The sequence below is a fragment of the Tiliqua scincoides genome, chromosome 4, assembly GCF_035046505.1.
Source record: "Tiliqua scincoides isolate rTilSci1 chromosome 4, rTilSci1.hap2, whole genome shotgun sequence".
NCBI lineage: Eukaryota > Metazoa > Chordata > Lepidosauria > Squamata > Scincidae > Tiliqua > Tiliqua scincoides.
The window spans coordinates 61,529,795-61,552,081 of NC_089824.1; the positions used below are offsets into that span (position 1 = coordinate 61,529,795).

Consider the following 22,287-nt stretch of genomic DNA (forward strand, 5'->3'; position numbering starts at 1 on the left):
TTCATTTAGTGCTGTTTTGCTACAGTATGATTTGTCTTAGGTTACTTAACAGCTACTACAGCCAATGAGAGCAGTGTATTCTGGCCAAATACCACCAGTTTGTATCATCTCCTATAGAGCTGTTTCAAATAACTCTCAAATAACAAAGGAGCAGTTCGCCCATGTAGCTGGAAGTACTGCATTACTGTAGTGTTTTTAATCTGTAACAAAATAGTGCCTCCAAAAACGTTATCTGCTTTGCACTATTTCCAACACGTTGCAAGAAGATACTTGGATGTACTCTAATAGGTTTTGTTTACTAAACAACCAGTTTTCTAACAAAACCATTTTGAGAGTTGTAAACAGGTAGGTGACAGTGGTAGGGCAAAGTGTCACAAGCCATTTCAAGTATACTTCATGCTTTCACTGAAAACTAATAATGTACAGCACCGTTTATTCCAGAGAGCCATCTGTTTTGTGTAAAGTGCCATTTCTTTTTCTAGAGAAACTCCTTATTACTGCAATACAGCATGACAATTCTGAAAAGTTAAAATTTAAAAAGTTGCATGTGTTCATTTACCAAGTACAGGACATATGTTAAACCACAGTACAAATCCCAATAAAGAACCAAAACATGCCCTCTTACGTACCACAAATTAAAGCTAGTATAAGTACTATTTTAAGACATTGGGTAGCACTGCAAATGTACTTTTATGACTATGTTTCTTATCAAAAGTGCCTGAAATAACTGTTTACCATGTAACTAAAAATCGAAGTCACAAATCAATGAGTTTTAAGCTGTCCACAATTGCATCCATGAGAGCAGAGATAGTATCTCCCTTGCCTGCTTAGCAACCAGTCACATCAAGTGAATTATATATCATCAGGCAATATGGGAATTCTCCTCTTATGTATGCTAATGTATGGTTTCTTCTAAGCACAATTTTAGTTTTAACAAAATGCTGTTTACTTTATCAGCTTTTTAATTTCACTATGATTTAAATCGTTTATAAAGATATTGAATTTTTCTACTCTAGAATTATTAAAATAAAAAATTGATCATTAAAATTTCTGGAAGACTTTATAAACAGGCTTTTATTACAATAAAATATAAAATTTATAATACAGTCATTACATTTTATACAATTTTTCTGCCATGATCTTCCAAAACAGCACCATAGCCAATTCTCTAACATGATTTTAATGGTAGCCTTTATCCCAGACAAACAACCATGTACTAGAAGTGTTTTAATACTATTTTTAAATAGTATATCCCCCTGTTGTAGACACTCTAATCCAATCCTATTATCCCGAGCACACACAGAAATAAGTTGACTGAAATCAATGAAACTCATATTCAAGGCAGGAAGAAAGAATACAAGGCTGTCATCAGTTATATACGCACAAGGCTCTGACCCTAGTAGTATTTTTGTACAAAGGATTTTATACTAGAAATGAAAGTGACTTGTCAGAGTACACAACGGTATTTGCAAGCAAACATTATCCAAACAGCACATGCAGATTCAGGATATGTAAATACTCTGACTCGAACTGCAAGTCGCACTTGATCTCCTCTACAGCATACTATGTCTTCACAAAAAGGAGACCTGATTGAATAAAACAGAAGCATGAATAAGTGACCGAAGCTTGGTTGTTGTACTTGGCCTTTTACATGGGAAAAAATGGTGGGGATAGTAACTGTAAAAACGGTTAATTGCTATAACTATAGTATTCCTCTTACCAGATATTTGAAAATAGAATTTTTGATGTTTAACAAGTATCAGTGTGCATGAAGTAATGACTATGTGTTTGATAGTCACACACATTTGACTATGTGCGTGACTTCTTCTTGCTCTTACTGTCAGTAATATTGGAACAGCTAAAACATTGTATCATAGAGCTGATAGCCAACTCATGTTCACCCAAAACACTAAGGCTGCAATCCTAACCACACTTTCCTGAGAGTGTGTGTTGTTTCCCCATTGAACAAAATAGGACTTACTTCTGAGTAGACCTGGTTAGGATTGTGCCCTAAGTATCACAAATGAATTTAAATGTGGAGCTAGGTGCAAAAATGGCAAGAACTACACAACCAACATGTGTCAATTCTAAAGTATTACTTCAAAATCAGAATAGTTTAAATCTTAGCCTTACCGGAGACACGTAGCAAATGCTCTCCTTGCATTTTTGTACACAAAATGGATGGGAAATCCTTTGAATGTGTGACCATCAGGTACTGTTCTCCTGATGGCATCTTGAAATTCTTCATTTCCTACAGAAATGTCTGTGATACGTTCAAGTTCATAAGCTGCCAAAGCTGGTGATAAGAGATAAGATAGCTGATCATCCCAAATTGTGGCAAGACCTAGGTCCTATATGATAGAACAAAGAACACAGGATAATTAAGTCAATGCACTTACAATACTCAAATATTCTGGATGGGTTAAAAGGAGTGTGATCATATTCAGATGTTACTTCACACTTACCTTAATACAGTTACAAACTGCATCTTTAGTCAAAATACCACTATTACATAGCAGAATTTTAAAATTCGTCAGTCTCTACCTTTTAAAGTGGCAAATTAAATTAACTTTGCTAGTATAAGTGTGTCTGTACACCAAAGAACAAGGCAGGTCATATGTAAAGAATAAAGTTCCTACCATTTTGTAAAGTCTGAACAGGATAGCTTCAATGAGTTTTTCTCCCACATTATAACTTTAGGTTTATTTTTATTAAATATAGTTACCAGGCAGAAAGAAATAAAAATTTTAAAAGTGACAGAATGGAAGGCAAGAATTTTGCATTATGTTTCACCTTCATATCAACAAGGATGTATTACAACAGGAGCAAACCAGAGAGAAAGAAAAGTGGGGGGGGGGGAGAAAAGGGGAGAAGTCAGATTATTGCTTTGAAATTATTATCTCTGCTTCCCTCAAAAGCTCAGCTCCTGGCCCTCAAGTTCTCAGCATTAAACCATATGGATTCTAATTACTAAAAAAATACACTATCATCTGCCTAAATAGGCTAGCTTTTCATATGGAAGTTGTTTACATGAACGTGCAAGTTCCTTCCTAAGGGTAATAGTCCAGGAAGGGCTACCACATCTGCTTTCCTCACACAGAAGGTTTTATATTATTGATGTTATCTCGGTTAAGAAAATTTAAGGTAATTATACCAATTAATTTGAATGCATCCTGAAGTTTCCGATGACTAACCCAATTGTTCGTTTCCTGCACTAGAGGTTGTGAAGCATAATAGTATATGTACAGAAAGAGTTGTGATTCAACTTGGGCGGGATGTAACAAGCAACATTTAGCTTCTAACCACTTTTAAACCCCATGCAAAGAGAAGTCCCTTTAAATCAGAATTTGCCTGAGGTGTGAATAGTGATCATGCAATAAGTTTGGAAACTAAGGCTGCAATCCTATTCACCCCTGGAAGCAAATTTCATTGACTTCAATGGGACTTACTGAGTACACATGTATAGGATTAGGCTTTGAGAGAACTTAATGCACAGGCAGCTTTTCACCACATATTACTATAGTCAACGTTTTCTCCTTAGGAGCATATGCGGAATCATGGTGACATTTTTCACTTTTCTGTTTGCAGATGTGCAAGTACACACAGAAAAAATTAAACAGTGAGGTGCTGACAATTTTAGGTATGACATCTTGTGCCACACACTGCACAACATGTTGTGCAAGTACAAAGCTAAGTCAGGATTCCAATCGGATTTTTATGCTAGCGATTCCGAGTGTACAAGGCACCTTTTGCAAGCAAAAAGAATATTTAGAACACAACCCAATAGTCAACATCGTGCATAACAAAAGTATATCATATTAGTATATCTTAACAAATCTTTAGACTGGCAAATGTTGGGAACATAAATAAAGAGGTTCTTTATTTAGGAGTTTGACAATGACACCATAGATTCTGACCAAGTTCAAATCATTCTGGTCAATATTCTGGCTTGTTCACTATGGTTAGAATGAACTACAATTTGTTGGGTTTAGTCTCTGCAACAAATCATAATTTTTTTTTAACCACAGCTTATAATGGCAGATGTTCTTCCCTCATGCATGAAGAGGCACAAACCCAAGACGTATGCTAGTTAAGCTAAACCAGAGAAAGAATGACAGATACCTTCCTGTGTTCTGCCACCAATATTCTCAGTTGCAATTCTACTTCATTACTTGCTTCTGCAGCATCTATTATGGAAGCACAGAGAGGAGGAAAAGGTGGAAGCGCACTGGTGGCCCCTGGAGAACATACAGATTTTATTGCTTCTCCACTCATTGGTTTCCATTTGGATTCATCATACAGGTCGAAAACACAGACTTCTACAGCATCAGAAGGTTGGCAATTTGCCAGAAACTTTTGATGGTTGAAGATGCATCCTATTGTTCGATAAGGGTACAGTGGCTTCGGCTGCTCAACAATTGGAGGATCATCAGGTTTGACAGGATTATGGATGTACCTGAAGATTAACAGATTTTACATTTTCATTCTATATAGTAAAATGCAGTACTGCCAACATAAGAAATGCCATGCTGAATCAGGTAAAATGTCAATCTAGTCCAGCATTCTCTTCCCCATAATAGCCTACTAGCTGCTTCTTAAAAAGTCCATAAGCAGGAGAGAAAGGCAGACCACTCGCTCATTGTTGCTTCCCTGCAACTAGTATTCAGAGACAGACTGCCACTGAATTTGAAAGTAGCCTATAGGCATCTGATTAATAGCCAACCCCCAAACTACAGTAAAAGCAGAAGCCCCTATTTACTGCTCAATCATTGTTAACCCATTTTTGCCTGGCCCACAGATGTACACATTTGGTCCCTGCTGCAACATTGGGCAGAAATGCCTTAAGCAGTTGAAATGTGCATTCTTTTATTCACTCTCACCAGCACCGCTGCCTCCAGGCCTCATAGTAGTTAATACATAGTCGCTAATAGTACACATGCCGAACATAATTTAAATTCATGTTCTCCATTTCATAATGCAGTACTGAACCAGAAGTTACATACTTCGTTTTCACTCTTGCAGCTATATTCCTTCATGTCACTATAACTTTCTATTCCAAAACAGTTTTCATTGGGTAGCAACCCATGCATAGCAATGTGCACTGAAAACAGTTTTTAAACACACTTTCTGATTCTTATTGTGGCTGTTTTCCCTACTGGACTACTTTATCAGGCTTTGGAGAGAGAAGGCTTCCTATTCTGTCTGTAATACTACCTGGTCATAGTCTGGAGAAGAGGAAAGTAACTGATTATCATAGAAACATGGAGTTGAAAGGGGCCTAAAAGGTCATCAACCCCCTGCCTGTAGTAGGAAATCCTACTAGAGCATCTCCAGCAGGTGCCTGTCAAGTTTCTACTTGAAGATCTTCAGTGAGGGTGAATTCACCACCACCCTTGGCAACCTGTTCCACTTACTGATGCCCAGTTGGAATCTCTTCTTGCAATTTGTATGCATTGGATCTAGTTCTACTCTCATAGGCAGTTAAGGACAAAATTGTTCTTCTTCCATATGACAGCACTTTGAAGAATGCTATTATATCCTCTTCAGCCTTCTCTTCTCCAGGTTAAACATACAAAATTCCTGCAACCTTTTCTTGTATGGTTTGTTCTCCAGCCCTCTGATCATCCTCGTCACTTTTCTCTGAACCCGCTCCAGTTTGGCTGCATCTTTCTTAAAGTGAGGTTTCCAGAACTGGACACAGTACTCCAGGTGAGGTCTGACCAATGCAGAGTAAAGTGGAACCACAACTTCTCAGCTACAGTTCCACTAATGCAGGCTAAAATTGCATTCGCCTTCTTTGCAGCCGCATCACACTGCTGACTCGTGACACTGCAGCTTGGGAGGTGCTTTTGATATAGTTTTTTAGAAAAGCATACTATGGGAAAAACCGTCATTGCAAGATCTGCATAGTTGCAAAGATTTGGGGGCAGTTAGTGGTGCAGTGTGTTGCTGAACGGATTACAGACACAGATTACAGACAACCTTTTCCTGGCTCAGGTAGTAGCACAGTAGAAGCCAACTTAATGAGGCCATATGCGTGGGCTGTCAGGCATATTTTAGACAAACAGCATTTCAATATGGTGAGCAACACTCAAAGAACAAAGAATATGCCATCCAAATTAAGCAACACAAATTATGGAACATTAGGCATAACAGAGTTTATATAAAAATGGCTATTTCAGTGTCTCCAGTGAAACACAGAAAGAATGTTGACTGCAATTACATCTGTTTACTTACCTATGCCCTGTCAAACTCTCCCAGAAAATGATTGTTCCATCAATCCCATGGGTCATTACCCATGTATGAGGAGCTCCTTTAGCTTTTGTTCCTACACATACAAAAGCTTCCAGGCCAAATCCCAGTAGAAGACTGCACAAAAGGTTAGCATGATCTTCACAGTCACCCTGAACAGGGATATATTAAATGTATGAACCTAAGTAAATAAGTAAACTGACATCTAGCGAAGATTTCATCAGCAATGGCATCAAGAACCTCACATTTAAAGATCTTTTTAGAAACAAAAAAAAAATCAAAATTCCTTGTTTGAAATTAGTGGCCTAAATGTTATGTTCATGTAATTGCTATGGAATATATACAGTAGTGGCTATATGCAATATCAGAAGTTATGGAGATTATGTTATATAGAAGTATAATCTATACTGCTCTTATCTAGCATTATAGGGAAATGCACGAAACTCAGTACAAGCAATATTTTGGAAACTAAATCTGTAGTTTGAACAAGCTATATAAAAAGGGTTTGAGGATACTGGATCACTCCAGCAGTTTTTCTTCAAGATTTCAGATGTCACTATAAATGCATATGAAGAAATGCATATAAATGGTGGTGCCATAGTAGTGGTACCAACATTATGGAACTCCCTCCCCCTTGATTTACGAACTATTCCCTCCCTGGAAACTTTTCTGAAAAGACACCTTTTCAGACAAGCCTCCTGAGTTCTTGGCCTTTTAAACATCTTTTTAAAACATCCTTTTAACATTTGGTTTTTTGTTGTTTTTTTACACAGAGTTGGGGTTTTAAAAAGAGCAACAACAGCAATTTTATATAGTATTAATGTCTGATTGCTGTTTTTAATGTTATTTATTGTGAAGGGTTTTAATGTTTTTGTTTTTTGTGTTTTTGTATTTCTAGTTATTGTTATATGCCTCCTTGGGTCCCTTAGGAGAGAAAGTCAGGATAGAAATAGAGTAAATAAATAAACAAATGAAACTGCTGTTTGTGGGACCCAGATTTGCCTTCCCTTTTGCCTCAAAAGGGCACAGGCCTGGTTTAGCTGCTGCTCACACAGCACCAGTAACCCTTGCCTGCTCCTCCTGGTGATAAGCTGAAACAGTTCCCTCCTCCTCCAATTAAGTAGGAAGATACATTCCCTATCACCACCAAGGCTGCCACAGAAGCTGCTGTCACCACCACTGGGGCTGTTGCAGAGTTTCCTCCTCTTGTTGATGTTTACTTCTGCCCCACTCTTGCACGAGTGTGGGACAGCTTATATGCCAAGGCATCATTTTTACCCTGACCATGCGTACTTCCAGTTAGGCACTACAAGGTGGCAAGACAGAAGCTACAGTATACAGTGAGACTTGCAACTTGTGAAAATTTCGAAGACAGCCTGGTGTTAGTCTGATCTACCCTGTGATTCAAGTTTATATCACAATAAACCTGGTACAGGCATGCCCCAGTATCTATGGGGGTTCTGTTCTGTTAAGTGAAACCATGGATACCAGGGAATGCCTCCCTCCAGAAGTGCTTCTGGAGGGTCTTCTGAACCTGGCAGAGGCTGCGTGCATCCACCCACGACCTCTGTGGGGCAAAATGACAATTATAGTAAAAAAAAAACACACAGTGAAAAAACCAGTTTTTCTGAAAAACCAGAAGTGATGTTTTTAATGCCTTATAGGGTACATGTTGAAGTTCTTTCGCTTGCACTCAGGATTTTTGGATTCAAGCTATCACCTTAAATAGTTTCAAACCATGAGTGTGAAATATACAAGAATTAACAGTTCTGAATACAGAACTATTTATCATTTTAACTAACATGCTGTCTTAACAATAGCATGTCCTACTAAGCCAATACCTTATTTCGACACAGAAAAGCTAGAAGAGTACACCACTGTTCTTGTTTACCACCTCCTCCACCAATCATATGGGCTCTTTCATAACCAAGCACACTAACAAATCTTGCAGCTTGCCTGGGTGTGTCTAGAAGTCGACCTGCTCGAAGTGGTCTGATATATGAACATACTGGTCTGTTTATCCCATTCTCATCCTGAAGATTTAAAAAAAATTGAAACAAGTGAATAAATGAAGTCCAATAGAAAGCAATGTTCTTTTTTATCCATTACAGAAATAGCTGCTATCAGAAATGGGCTGAGCCATCTAGAATCTCTTATCCCATCTATGCCCCGAGTGAAAATGGTCTATGGCTTCTTAGCATCTGGAAAAGTATAATTATGTGGCCACAGAAACTGATATTTCATAAGCTAGATGGCATACGTTAATACAACAACATATTTCATTTCAAGGCTCCTTCTATTAATCAACAAAACCAAACCAAATCATTGAAAGGATTTTTTTTTATTAAAAAGGACAAAAATGTCAAGGAATGGGTAGTTATCGCTTGCTAAACTATGCTTATGCCACAATGTTTCAGTAAAATCACGTATGTGACCAGAGAAGCTGCATTTCTCTATTAAAGTAAGTTATATACTATGTAATTTACAGTGGAATCTTATGCAAATATACTCAAATGTAAGCCTCATTTAATTCAATGGACCTTACTTTCCGCTAAATGTGTTTAGGACCTCAGCCTAACAGCCCAATCCTATCCAACTTTCCAGCACCAGTGCAACCACAATGCAGCTCTGGGGTAGCGGAACAAATGTTCCCATACTTTAAGGGGGCCTCTGTGATTGCTGCCCCACCATAGGAAGCAGTGTATACCCAATAGGCACAGCAGCACTGGCACTGGAAAACTGGATAGGATTGGGCTGTAAGACTGCAATCTTATATACACTTTCCTAGGAGTAAGCTCAACTGAACAGCATGGGAAGAAGAGTACACTACTTGCTCCGACAGTCTGTTTCTTCTCAGTTTATCACAGCTGTGGCCTTTGCTCCTCAAATTGTGTCTTCAATATGAAACCCAAAAATATTAAGTTTACCTGTGCAAAAATTTTCACTAGCCTTGTGTTGTGTGAAGTCCTGATCTGCAAGTATTCCCTCCACCACTGCTTAGCATACACAAGAAACAAACGCTCTTTTTCTGCTGTTTTTTGGCGTTCTAAAGCAAGCTGCAATTCAAAGACAACATCTGCTATTTTTTGTTCTTCATACATTTCAGTTAGACAGTATTTGCCACCCTACATTGCAGCTAAACAGATTCGGTCACTCAGGTAACACAGAAAATATTAAGATTACATGCGTGTCTTGCCTGAATAATTTTAAAGCTGAGTTAAAAATACAGTAGAACAGATGTAATAAACATCTGTAAGGTATCTATGTTATTAAAGCACAATTATGGCTGGAAAATTAAAGTTAAGAGATGCTAACAGTAAGATTCATCGACTTGCTATGCCAGAACTGATGAGGAGAGTGGGCGACAGACATCACTTCAGTACCACAATTTGTGCCAACCTGACATTGCCAGCAGTACACTAAGGACTGAGAAATTAGTATCATGTACCCAGTAAGACTTGTGAATCTCCCCCACCCTCCCATTCCAAGTCTGTATTTGCAACTGCCAAACTACCGGTAGTTCCCCATGAAATTCAAGAAAAGAATTTCTGCAGTGCACTCCAATACAGTATGAGGACCTAGTTTAAATAAAGGAAATATTTCAGGACATATACTGAAGTGATTTGGTAAACCCAAGGAGCTTTTTCAATTCTGCTGTAGTTTCTCATAAAACTTGATATGGGGCAAGCCTGAACTGTAAATTCAATTCTGTTGAAAAGCGGTATATAAATAATAATAATAATAATAATAATAATGTCTTGCAATAGCTCAAGGCCTATAAAATAGCCTTGCAATAGAATAGCTCAGCAGCCTTTCCTTTGCTGCTGCTACTGCATCACAGATGTGATACAGCAAACAGTGGAGGGAGCCCTCGTCCCACAGCTCACGCAAGAGGTCGAACAGTTGGCCGTCACGCTGAGAGCAGTTGCATCAGACCAGCGTGGGCTCCAGCAAGTCTCCAGAGGGCCAGAGACTCATTGGAGACTGGGGGATCCCTGAGGGCTGGATTGGGAGTCCTTGAGGGCCACAAGTGCCCCAGGGCTGGGATTTTGACACCCCTGTTTTAAGGGAAAAGGTAGATTTAACTGGAAGTACTACACTACACTATATGTTTTATGAACATTGTTCATAAAAATAGAAGGCCAGGAGGGACAAAAAGGTCCAGTAGTAAAAAGTTCAGCGCTACATCAATGCAAATTACTTCATGCATCAAGCTCACTGACAGTAATGTACCCAATGTGCCACAAAACGATAAGAAAACTTAAGTGCATCTGAAAAAATACATTCCAAGAGACCCCTAAAAGCCATGATAGAAAGGAGTTTAAGGCAGAATACTCTAAATTCTCTACTCAATTTAACCTGGGAGAAAATCCTTTTCCAAACTTTCATGCAACCCTTATCTCATATTAAAATAACAGATGGGGGGGGGAGTAGAGAAGACACAGAAAAAGGTATTGCTATGATCTGGAGGACTTGCTGGTACTGCAGCTTACAGGCTGCCCAAAACGGGATTCTGACTGCACAGCCAACAAAACCAGTGGATACATGTAAAAGCAGATGAAGAAGAGTGCCCTTTTGTGATATTCTATACCAGTGTTTCTCAAATTGTAGGTTGGGACCACTAGGTGGGTCATGACCCAATTTCAGACGAGTCCCGTTCATTCTAATGTGATTTTATTTTTAACGTATTAGACTTGATGCTACCATGGTATGTGACTGCATTTGGGGAAACGTTACAGATCTGCACTTCTAACAGGCTACCATGTACATGCTTTTACAATGATAGTCAATGGGGCTTACTTGGGGTAAGTGTGGTTAGGACTGCAGCCTTTAGGATGTTGGGGGAATTTTTTAAAAATGGATTAGCAACTGCTTGGGAGGGTTAGGAAGGATATCCTTTATTTTAAATAATTTTTTTAACTTATTGTAAATCTTAATAAATTTGATTTGATTTAGTCAGTAGGGATGTTAAAAATTTTCTGCTTGATAATGTCACTTCCGGCCATGACATCACTCCAAGGGATCCCAACAGACTGTCATTCTAAAACATGGGTTCCTGTGCTAGAACAACTGAGAACCAATGGTCTAGATCAGGGGTGTGCAAACTGCAGGGGTGTGCAGGAGGACCACATCCTCTCTATGACAAGTTCCATCTCTAATATATTCATTTATGTAAATTTATTCAAATTTGAAATGTAAATCAATTTTTGTTGATTGTGGCAGAGAGATTATGTGGCCCTTCTGCCAAAAGATTTGGACACCCCTGGTCTAGATGGTTGAAAACAAGTAGTACAAGAACAGGACATTACCTGTCCAGGACATTTCTTTGTTATTTCCTACAAAGACCTGGAGAGCAGAGTTCATTAACCAAAAAGAAAGGAAGATGCCTCCTTCCCATCCACATGGATAACACAACCTAGGGTTTAAAGTGGTAATGCTGAGAAGCAAGAGGATTAGACGCATAGGAAGACAGAGATGATACACTGGCATGTTTCAGCAGTGCAAGAAGTGGAGCTGTCTTGATGGGTAGTTTGCCAATCATTCACAATAATTCAGATCCTCACAGAAGGATCAAATGGTATTTTAATACAAAAAAGAATGGGAAGGGGAAAGAGGAACAAAACTGATCAAGTTTGTTCTCTAGCTTTCCAAACAGTACCATGCATAAACCATAATAATTTCTTCTTATGTTACATTTCACATTCATTGTAACATGACCTCAGTCTTGATTAGAAAGAAGGGCAGCAACAGTGTTGCAGCAGAACAATCATATCAGATTGCAATAAGAAACATATTTCAAACTCCCGCTTTTTGTAATAATATTAAATCAATCTAAATTGCATTCTTTAGCTCAGTGGTCCCTGGAGCCATGGAATCCTCACAAAAAAACCGCCACCTATACAATATACAGGATAGCAGCCATAATGGGGAACCATGGTCAATGGCTCAGTAGGTCAAGGGAATCACCAGTCTAAAAAATTTGGGAACCTCTGCTTTAGACGGTAACACTTAAAGGAGTACATATAGAAAATAAGACTTACTTGAGTATTAACTATTTCCTGAGAAAGTATCTTATTTAGTTTTGGGTACAATTCAAGTCTGATGTTAAGTACTCCAACTGAAACCTTTGATTCTGTACCTTTGGACCAAAATATATAGCTTGATCAGAAAACAAGTATGTTTTATTAGGTAATGTAGATAATAGGTAAGACAGAACTTTAGAAGAAAACACCTTCTTAAATATTTAACAAAACTTATGGGGTATCATCAAGGTTGTAAACTCCTTTTGGAGCATGCGAAATAGTTCTTCAAAGCAGTAGTTAAAATCATACCACATCAATCAGGACTACTAGAAACTATTATCAGCGGGTTTGGGGAAAGAGAAAGACACAAGTCAGACTGAAGAAAAAAGGGGAAAATTGGCATAAGCTTATTTCTTTCTAATTTACTGTGAAAAAAACAAGATCAAGGAAGAAAACAGAAGCTTTGAAGTTGTACCATGGGGTGTCATTCTAGTCTCTCTCATGCAAGTAAACCCGAGAGATATAATGAAGCAAAAGTGTTTGGGAATCTACTTTCATAAAACAAATTTGAATCCTTATTACTCCAGTCTCCTTTCCAAGACTTGCTCATTGGTTGCATTCAAGCACAACCACATGCAAGTCTCAGATTTAAATACTCCCCCCTACTTTGCACAAGAGAAGGAAATCAGACATTATTGTTCATTTGTAAGAAAATCTGTTTTCTGATTCTGATTGTCAAAATAGAGAGATGTGTGGTTTGCAGAAATCATAAGTTGCTCACAAACCAGAACCAGAATGTAGTCACTGTGGCCACATTAGTCAACAACAGTATTTGCCCCACTGTTATAGACTCATATAACATAACTTACCTACACCCAGGAGTTCAACAGCTACATTTGTGATCCTGTTCTCTGCACTTAGAACAGACCGCCACTCTAAGAAATAGGATGCTACTAATGTGATCTCCCCAGATGTGTCCGTTTTTATCAAAACAATATGTACAGGATCACAGATAGACAGCATAGTGGTGGCATCCGCCATTTTACTTCCCTCACCTGCCAATGGTACATCAAAACAAAGTTTAGAAAACATTCTAGTGAAAAGTGTTCCCAATAATATTGCTGTTTCACATTTGCAATATCGGTCAAAACAAGGTTATCAGTACCTATTCATAATGTGAAAAGCTATTACGCTGGCTCTTGTACCCAAGGAGCACTATTGGAACAAGCTAATATGGTCCAAACATAATGCTATTCAGGAAAAGTAGCTGGTATGGAGGCTGGAGATTTTGAACAGAACAGCAGCAGGACAGGAAACAGCTAAGCACCCTAAATCCTCCCTTCTTGTTTTTTTCACACAAAATTGCAGCCTTCCCCACCCACTCATGAGTGGCTAAGTTAGGAAGTGGTCAGCTAAGTTAGGAAGTGGCAAATGGCTCATGAATCCCTACCAGACCAACCCTCAAAATCTCCCAGTACCCACCTTTATGCTGTTTCCAAAAAATATTGCTGTGGAAGAATGTTACATCAAGTGCATTGTTCCATTCTTTTGCCCTCTCCCATCTGCAAAACAGCTTGCTAAAAAAAACTTATTTGCAGATGGTGGTCAAAAGAAATAGCGACAGCATAACTTGCTTAGCTGAATGGTGAGGGAAGAATAGATAAAAGTGCTTTTTCCACTTAGTATCAAAAGATGAATCTGGGTGGAAACTTTCTTCTAAAGAGTGCACCCTCCCCACTGAGGGCAATACACACATACACACACATGCACGCCCAATGGGAGCAGAAGACACTCTGAAGAGTCTAGTGCAAAGCTTTGCCCCAGGACCCTCCACTACCTACCCCGAGCCTGCCTGCACTTCAAACATCAGACTTTTTTCTACCCATTTTCATGTCTCATTTGCCCCTTAAGTGCAGTGGAGTCCAAGAAGATAGTGCAGCAGCATCCATGAATGGTTTCCAAGAAGGAATTCTAAATTATTTTCTTCCTTTTTGTTTCCTTATCCTGTCCTCCCTCAGTGTTTTGCTTCTTTCTCCTCCACAATGGGATTTCAATGTTAGGTTAGGGAACTGAGTGGGGAAGATATTTGGAGCAGAGAATGTTGATCACTTTTTTTTAAAGCTGGAATAAATTTAAATTTAAAAAATGAAGGGATTCCAGATGACCCTCAAGCCTACCACTAATGATATTTTGAATGTAAGTGACCCAATAACCACTTTAGGAACCAATGTTGACATCCAACAGCATTCCTCAACTTGAATTCACATCTGCTTCTAAACTTACTCTTTTCTGAGATACCACTCCAACCACCTCTTCAACAGCTGACCTCACAGAAACCTCAGACATTGCTATACATATACAGCCAGCTGCGATATGCATAACTATCATTGCACTGTGGCAAAGATCTAAAAAAATCAGAACAGGGCTGAAACAGAAGAGTAAAAAAAAACTTCTATAAAAGCACATTAATTCCATAATGACAGGTTGACAGAATCACACATGGTTCTTCCTGGCATTTGCAATTATTATTTTCTGTTCCACTAACAGCAAACACCATTCCCACATGCCTGCTCAAGCAAACTGGAGAAAGCAGTGAAAGAACATGTGCACTCTCAGATGCAATAGGTGACAAGATAAGCAACTTGAAGCCTTGATGCAAACTCTCTCAGTTCTGCAAATAAAGGGTAGTTTGGAACCACCATGCATAGACATTTTGCGTCATTATGTGCCCCCCCCCCAAGGCCAGGATAACAGATTTGTAAAACACACAATCAGGAAACCAGTCAATTTTGATTGTTGAAAATGAACTATGAAAGTCTTTAAGACCTCTCCTTAAAATTCTGCAGGTTAAATATTTTAGGGACTACTATATTACCAATTAGAAAAAGAACTGAACAGTGCATATCCCTGAAGAGGAACCCAGCATATCACTCATTTTTAAAGCCCACACTTCCTTACCTAGACTATCCTTGTATATTTCAAGCAGAAAACCATCATTAAAATCTGGTTCACAGGCGCATGGGACAGGTTTAGAGCGAAAACGTTGATTTCGAAAATGTAAGCAGAGAGTGAAAGTGGAACAAGTTTGACCAGGTAAAGGTTCAGGTTCCTGCAGGTGTTCCAGAAAAGCTTTTCCACTCAAAACTTGAAGGTAAAGATATCTTCGCATTGGGTCGATATTAGCTATAAAGTGTGACAAATATAAGAAACATTACAAAATGACATGTAGACTGCATTTAACATAAAATCTTGTAAACATACAAAAAGGAACATGCTCAAATACTGAATAAGTACACTTTAAAAAATGTTTACCTAACATTTATTCAAAGCAAATATTTAGAAGGCTATTCCAATTAAATTCTCACAAATCTGTACAGCAAAAAAAAAATTGTATTTGCATTTTGTTAAACAGGAAACATTTATTACAAGACCACCTCTTAAGACCAACTTTATAAGGAATGTACTTCACATCTGTATATCTGAACAAACATCAGCATTGTCAACAGAAGAATACACAAAACAGAGAGGTAAGCTATTGGGACACCCATGGACTTCATACAATAAAAAATTACCTTAATTATAAAAAGAGTTTTATAGTACTATCAACTTTAGAATATATTGAAAAAGAGTTCAAATCAGAACAAATGTAAAAAAAACGTACTTTTTTTCAACACCGCTGGTTGTTTGTCAACAAAATGTGTAGACAGTTTTGGAGTTGAAGTCATTTCTTCACCATTCACATTCTAGGATTAGATTAAAAGAGAATGAAAAACCCACACTCTGAAAATCCATCTTTATGGAATTCAGTTTCCTACCATATTATGGTATCCCTACAAGGGACACTTCACATATGGAGACCCAGACAGGACATATCCAGTTAGGAGCTTTTCCATTTGTTATATCAACATGATTTAACACCACTTATTTGTAGATACTACATTATTCTGTCAAAAAAAATGTAGTTAAAACGTATAAAGTGGCCACAGAGCTTCTATACCTCAGAGACACTCTAAAGAGTAATTATTCTAAAAGTAAGTTAATGAAAAATGTCTGAAATGAATTGATTTCTGTTACTTAATACGCTCACAATTTATAGCCTTGGAAATTATTTTTGCATCAAAGATGATTTTATGAAAAGCTAGCTATACCCACATTATGCCATGAATATTTTATCACATCAGAAGTTTATTACTTCAAACTATACTCACTGTTATGAAGTGAAGTTCTTTCATAACATCATCAATTATTCCTCGCCGAACTAGGGCTTTCATCAAATCTTCTTCAGATAACTGTTGGTGCTGAGGTGCCAGTTCTTCACGTATGGTTTCAGCAAGAACTTCTCGGATCCTACTGTGAACATCCATCTGTACAGAAATATTTTTGTTAAAATGTTGGAAAGATGCATGTCCTGAATTACATTCTGTTCAAGTTTTAAGTAGGTGATTTACAGAAGCTGGAGGTCTCCTCGGGTAAGGGGGTATTTGTTCCCTTGACCCTGGGTGAGGCCCAGAAGCAGCTACAGGTCAACAGGGCTTGATTGCTGGTGCAAGTCTGTGTTGATCCAGGAAAGCAGATCAGGCTTAGGTAGGGAGTCAGGATTTGGTGTGGGCCACCGCTGCCAATCCTGCTTCCCTCTTGGACTGGATCTGCCTTCTTCGCCGCCCAATCACTGCCCCATTCTATCAATCTCCATCAAGTTCCACCCCCCCCAACCCATTCCATTCGCCCACTGCCTCCCTTCAACCCCCTGTGCAGGTTTACCTGCTGTGGCAGGTCTCCAGGTTGCTCCGGCCTCCCTGTCAGTGGGCATGCTGAGTGTATCAGCTGTTCTACAACTACTGTAAACAGCACAATGCTAGTTATGCCAGTAGGGGAGAAAACTAGGATTGGGCTGCTAAATTCCATCCCCATGTAGAACTAAAAGGAAGCAAGTCTAACTGAATTCTCAAGTAAATGTGTATAGGAGTAAAGCCTTTGTGTGTCTGGTACACACTTTAGAAAAATACCACATAGAACAAAACACTCGAAGTATATTTTCCTGGATATAAACCAGCACCACTACTTTAGAATGCACCTTATTAACACTGTTTCACTCAGACATAAAGCAAGTGTGACAGTTTACCTATAACCCCCTTTTACCATAGTTTGGGATGTTTGAAAATGGTGGTTTTTTTTTTGGAGATTTTGCTTTCTGTGCTTTTATTCCAAGTTCTCATTTTAATTAATTTTCAACACTTTAATACTAGGTAGGTGATTTAGTGTCAGCAGATGTAGCCACCGTGTTATTCCTAACTGGAAAAGTAATCTATTTTAATTTCTGGAAAATAACTTAAACACCAAAATGGTGGTGCTTTTATGACTTTTTAACCCCCCCCCCCACAAAAATAACAACCTAACCATAGTACAAGTAGTAAACAACTGCAACTCAGCCACCAAATGTGCTTATTGTGTGAATTTTTCCTTATCTGAAAATAAGCTATTTGCAGAAAGAGTGACAGAAAAGTAATTAAGCCCTTAATAAATCCTGGTACATGTAATTTTTAGCATGTTCTGCTAAGTGTATGAACCATAAAAATTCTATGAGAAAGTACAAGGGCATTGGTCTCACAGTAGAATGTTTCTAGAGATAAGCTTACAATAAGGCAGGGGTCTCCAAACCCCGGCCTGGGGGCCAGATGTGGCCCGTGGAGCCTCTATCTGGCCCGCGGCCAGCCTCTGATCCCCTGAGAGCCTCTGGCCCAGCTGACCAAACACAACCAGAGGTGTGGGGAGGGGGAATGGGGGTCCATTTAAGTGTATGCTTCATTTCTTGGGTGGTGTTGGTGCTTGGAGAAATCCTGGACATTTGAGCCCATTCATTCATTTATTCATCAAAGTTCCATCTCTAATGTATTTATTTAAATTTTATCTTTAATTTTTTTTTCTGGCCCTCTACACTGTGCCAGATATTTAATACGGCCCTTCAGTTAGAAGGTTTAGAGACCCCTGCAATAAGGTACGGGTGTTTGTTCTATGTCTAGATGCTGTTTTGTTTTGCTGCAATATCCTGCTTAATTGTATTTATTAACTGTAAAATGAAGCATAAGATGGTCCTGACTTAATTCAGGGCCCAATCCTATCCAATTTTTCAGTGCCTGTGAAGCTGTGCCAATGGGGTATGCACTGCATCTTGTGGTGGGGCAGCAGTCACAGAGGCGTCCTTAAGGTATGGAAACATTTGTTCCCTTACCTTGGGGCTGCATTGCGACTGCACCTGTGCTGCAAAATTGGATAGGATTGGGCCCTCAGTCTGCTCTATTGTTGAAATGTGCAACAGTAATAAAGAACAATAATAAAGAACATAAGAACATAAGAACATAAGAACAGCCCCACTGGATCAGGCCATAGGCCCATCTAGTCCAGCTTCCTGTATCTCACAGCGGCCCACCAAATGCCCCAGGGAGCACACCAGATAACAAGAGACCTCGTCCTGGTGCTCTCCCCTACATCTGGCATTCTGACTTAACCCATTCCTAAAATCAGGAGGTTGCGCATACACATCATGGCTTGTACCCCATAATGGATTTTTCCTCCAGAAACTCGTCCAATCCCCTTTTAAAGGCGTCTAGGCTAGACGCCAGCACCACATCCTGTGGCAAGGAGTTCCACAGACTGACCACACGCTGAGTAAAGAAATATTTTCTTTTGTCTGTCCTAACCCGCCCAACACTCAATTTTAGTGGATGTCCCCTGGTTCTGGTATTATGTGAGAGTGTAAAGAGCATCTCCCTATCCACTCTGTCCATCCCCTGCATAATTTTGTATGTCTCAATCATGTCCCCCCTCAAGCGTCTCTTTTCTAGGCTGAAGAGGCCCAAACGCCGTAGCCTTTCCTCATAAGGAAGGTGCCCCAGCCCCGTAATCAGCTTAGTCGCTCTCTTTTGCACCTTTTCCATTTCCACTATGTCTTTTTTGAGATGCGGCGACCAGAACTGGACACAATACTCCAGGTGTGGCCTTACCATCGATTTGTACAACGGCATTATAATATTAGCCGTTTTGTTCTCAATACCCTTCCTAATGATCCCAAGCATAGAATTGGCCTTCTTCACTGCCGCCGCACATTGGGTCGACACTTTCATCGACCTGTCCACCACCACCCCAAGATCTCTCTCCTGATCTGTCACAGACAGCTCAGAACCCATCAGCCTATATCTAAAGTTTTGATTTTTTGCCCCAATGTGCATGACTTTACACTTACTGACATTGAAGCGCATCTGCCATTTTGCTGCCCATTCTGCCAGTCTGGAGAGATCCTTCTGGAGCTCCTCACAATCACTTCTGGTCTTTACCACTCGGAAAAGTTTGGTGTCGTCTGCAAACTTAGCCACTTCACTGCTCAACCCTGTCTCCAGGTCATTTATGAAGAGGTTGAAAAGCACCGGTCCCAGGACAGATCCTTGGGGCACACCGCTTTTCATCTCTCTCCATTGTGAAAATTGCCCATTGACACCCACTCTCTGCTTCCTGGCCTCCAACCAGTTCTCAATCCACGAGAGGACCTGTCCTCTAATTCCCTGACTGTGGAGTTTTTTCAGTAGCCTTTGGTGAGGGACCGTGTCAAATGCCTTCTGAAAGTCCAGATATATAATGTCCACGGGTTCTCCCGCATCCACATGCCTGTTGACCTTTTCAAAGAATTCTATAAGGTTCGTGAGGCAAGACTTACCCTTACAGAAGCCATGCTGACTCTCCCTCAGCAAGGCCTGTTCATCTATGTGTTTTGAGATCCTATCTTTGATGAGGCATTCCACCATCTTACCCGGTATGGATGTTAGGCTGACCGGCCTATAGTTTCCCGGGTCCCCCCTCTTTCCCTTTTTAAAAATAGGCGTGACATTTGCTATCCTCCAATCTTCTGGTACTGTGGCTGTTTTGAGGGACAAGTTGCATACCTTAGTCAAGAGATCTGCAACTTCATTCTTCAATTCCTTAATAACCCTTGGGTGTATGCCATCAGGGCCCGGTGACTTATTGATCTTTAATTTATCAATGAGGTCTGAAACATCTTCTCTTTTAACCTCTATCTGACTTAACTCCTCGGTTAGGAGGGGCCGTTCGGGCAGCGGTATCTGCCCGAGGTCTTCTGCCGTGAAGACAGATGCAAAGAACTCGTTTAACTTCTCTGCCATCTCTAAGTCTCCTTTTATCTCCCCTTTCCCTCCCTCACCATCCAGAGGGCCAACCGCTTCTCTGGCGGGTTTCCTGCTTCTAACATATTTGAAGAAGCTTTTATTATTCCCCTTAATGTTGCTGGCCATGCGTTCCTCATAGTCTCGCTTGGCCTCCCCTATCACCTTCTTACATTTCTTTTGCCACAGTTTATGTTCCTTTTTATTCTCTTCATTAGGGCAAGACTTCCATTTACGGAAGGAAGCTTCCTTGCCCTTCACAGCCTCTCTAACTTGGCTGGTTAGCCATGCGGGCACTCTCCTGGATTTAGTGGAACCCTTCTTTCTTTGCGGAAGAAAGAAGCCCATGAATCTCTGTACTGCTGACATTGATTATTTCATATGGTCAAACAAATGAACATTTAGCGGGCTTTAATTTGTCCACAACATGAGGACAGGAATTTGTTAGGGCTAGGTGACTAAGGGCTCAATCCTAACCAGGTCTACTCAGAAGGAAGTCCTATTTTGCTCAGTGGGACTTTCTCTCAGGAAAGCGTGGTTAGGATTGCAGCCTAAAGGTACTGGGACCAGTCTCATGGCAAAGTAGAGTTAGGCTGTAATCCTATACACATTTAGCCATGTAAATTCTATTCTGAGGTGTAACTAGGATGGAACCAGAGGGTCACCTGCTTGGGGGGAGGGGTGCAACAAGCAAGGAAGTTGCTTCTGGGTTCTCCCCTGAGAAGGAGGTGCTGGCGGCTTAGTGCCCCCATTCTTTGTTCTGTGGAGACAAGGAGAAGGAACACAGCAGAAAGAACAGGGTATGTGCAACCTCCTGATTTCAGAAATGGGCTATGTCAGAATGCCAGATGTAAGGGAGGGCACCAGGAGGCAGGTCTCTTGTTATCTGGTGTGCTCCCTGGGGCATTTGGTGGGCCACTGTGAGATACAGGAAGCTGGACTAGATGGGCCTATGGCCTGATCCAGTGGGGCTGTTCTTATGTTCTTAAAGCTGCCAGCACCTTCATCTCAGGGGAGAACCCGGAAGTGACATCACATTGTCATGTGACATCATCATGTGACTACCCCAAGAGCTTGGGCTTATAGTGATGCCTGTGGTCCACTGTACACAGTGGGCCATACTTCCAAGAAAACACATGTAGGATTGCTCTGCTGGAACTGCAAGCACAGCCCCGGGGGGGGGGCCTGGGGCACTGCACCTTCAAGCAACTTGTGGACCCCGAGGTCACGTGAAAGCATGGGCAGATCTGGGGACCCCTGGGTGCATGGCCCCCCAATTGTCACACTGGTGGGGAGCACAGTCAGGAGCCGGGAACACCCACTGGGAGGGGTAGTGATGACTGACAAAGCTGAGCTGGAATGGGAGTCCAGGCCTACCCCACTGGTAAACGGCCATGGAGGCCACCAGCTCAGCCAGGAGCCCAGGGTTACCCAGCAAGAGTCCAAGAGGGAGCCCAGGTCTACCCTCTGGAACTGAGGGAGGCTCAGCCTCCCAGCAGCAGCAGCAGCAGCAGCAGCAGCAGCAGCAGCAGCAGGTCCCCCTCCCCCCGCTGGTGCCACTGAGGGCCCCCTCACCTTGGTCAGCTGCTGGTGGATGAGCTGCTTCAGCTCGGAGGCCCTCTCGGGCGACAGAGACATGGCTGGGCCGGGCAGCGCCTCCCGAGACAGCCAACACTAGCGGGGCGCCAGCTGAAGTGAGCACCCTGCCAGCGTGAGGAGCACCGCGCCCGCCGCCCGCGCGCTCACCCGCCTGAACCCCTACCCAGACCACGCACGGCAGCCATTGGCTCACCCGCCAGCCAATCAGTAGGAGCGCCGCACTCGCGGCTGGGCGGGGCTTT

The 22,287-nt window shown here is 40.8% G+C and overlaps 1 protein-coding gene across 2 annotated transcripts; it reads right to left on the reverse strand.

Moving 5' to 3' along the window:
* Positions 1 to 1,077: 1,077 nt before the first annotated feature.
* CEP76 (centrosomal protein 76) lies at positions 1,078 to 22,201 on the reverse strand. 2 transcript variants are annotated; one of them, XM_066625158.1, is made up of 12 exons: positions 22,022 to 22,201; positions 16,484 to 16,639; positions 15,937 to 16,018; positions 15,234 to 15,458; positions 13,145 to 13,330; positions 12,294 to 12,391; positions 9,180 to 9,308; positions 8,094 to 8,285; positions 6,238 to 6,404; positions 4,123 to 4,456; positions 2,134 to 2,351; positions 1,078 to 1,586 (listed from the first exon to the last, which is right to left on the reverse strand). In XM_066625158.1, the coding sequence occupies exons 1-12, from the start codon at positions 22,082 to 22,084 to the stop codon at positions 1,448 to 1,450; spliced, it is 1,989 nt and encodes a 662-aa protein (XP_066481255.1). In that variant the 5' UTR covers positions 22,085 to 22,201; the 3' UTR covers positions 1,078 to 1,447. The 2 variants fall into 2 exon arrangements, with proteins under 2 accessions (XP_066481255.1, XP_066481256.1); XM_066625159.1 differs by lacking the exon at positions 9,180 to 9,308.
* Positions 22,202 to 22,287: the final 86 nt, after the last annotated feature.

Coding starts and splice junctions, on each gene's coding strand:
- CEP76 (XM_066625158.1), bottom strand. CDS start 22,084: ATGTCTCTGTCGCCCGAGAGGGCCTCCGAGCTGAAGCAGCTCATCCAC. Junction 16,640..22,021: donor TCCACCAGCAGCTGACCAAG/GTGAGGGGGCCC, acceptor ATTTCTGTACAG/ATGGATGTTCACAGTAGGAT. Junction 1,587..2,133: donor GCATTTGCTACGTGTCTCCG/GTAAGGCTAAGA, acceptor TTATTCAATCAG/GTCTCCTTTTTGTGAAGACA.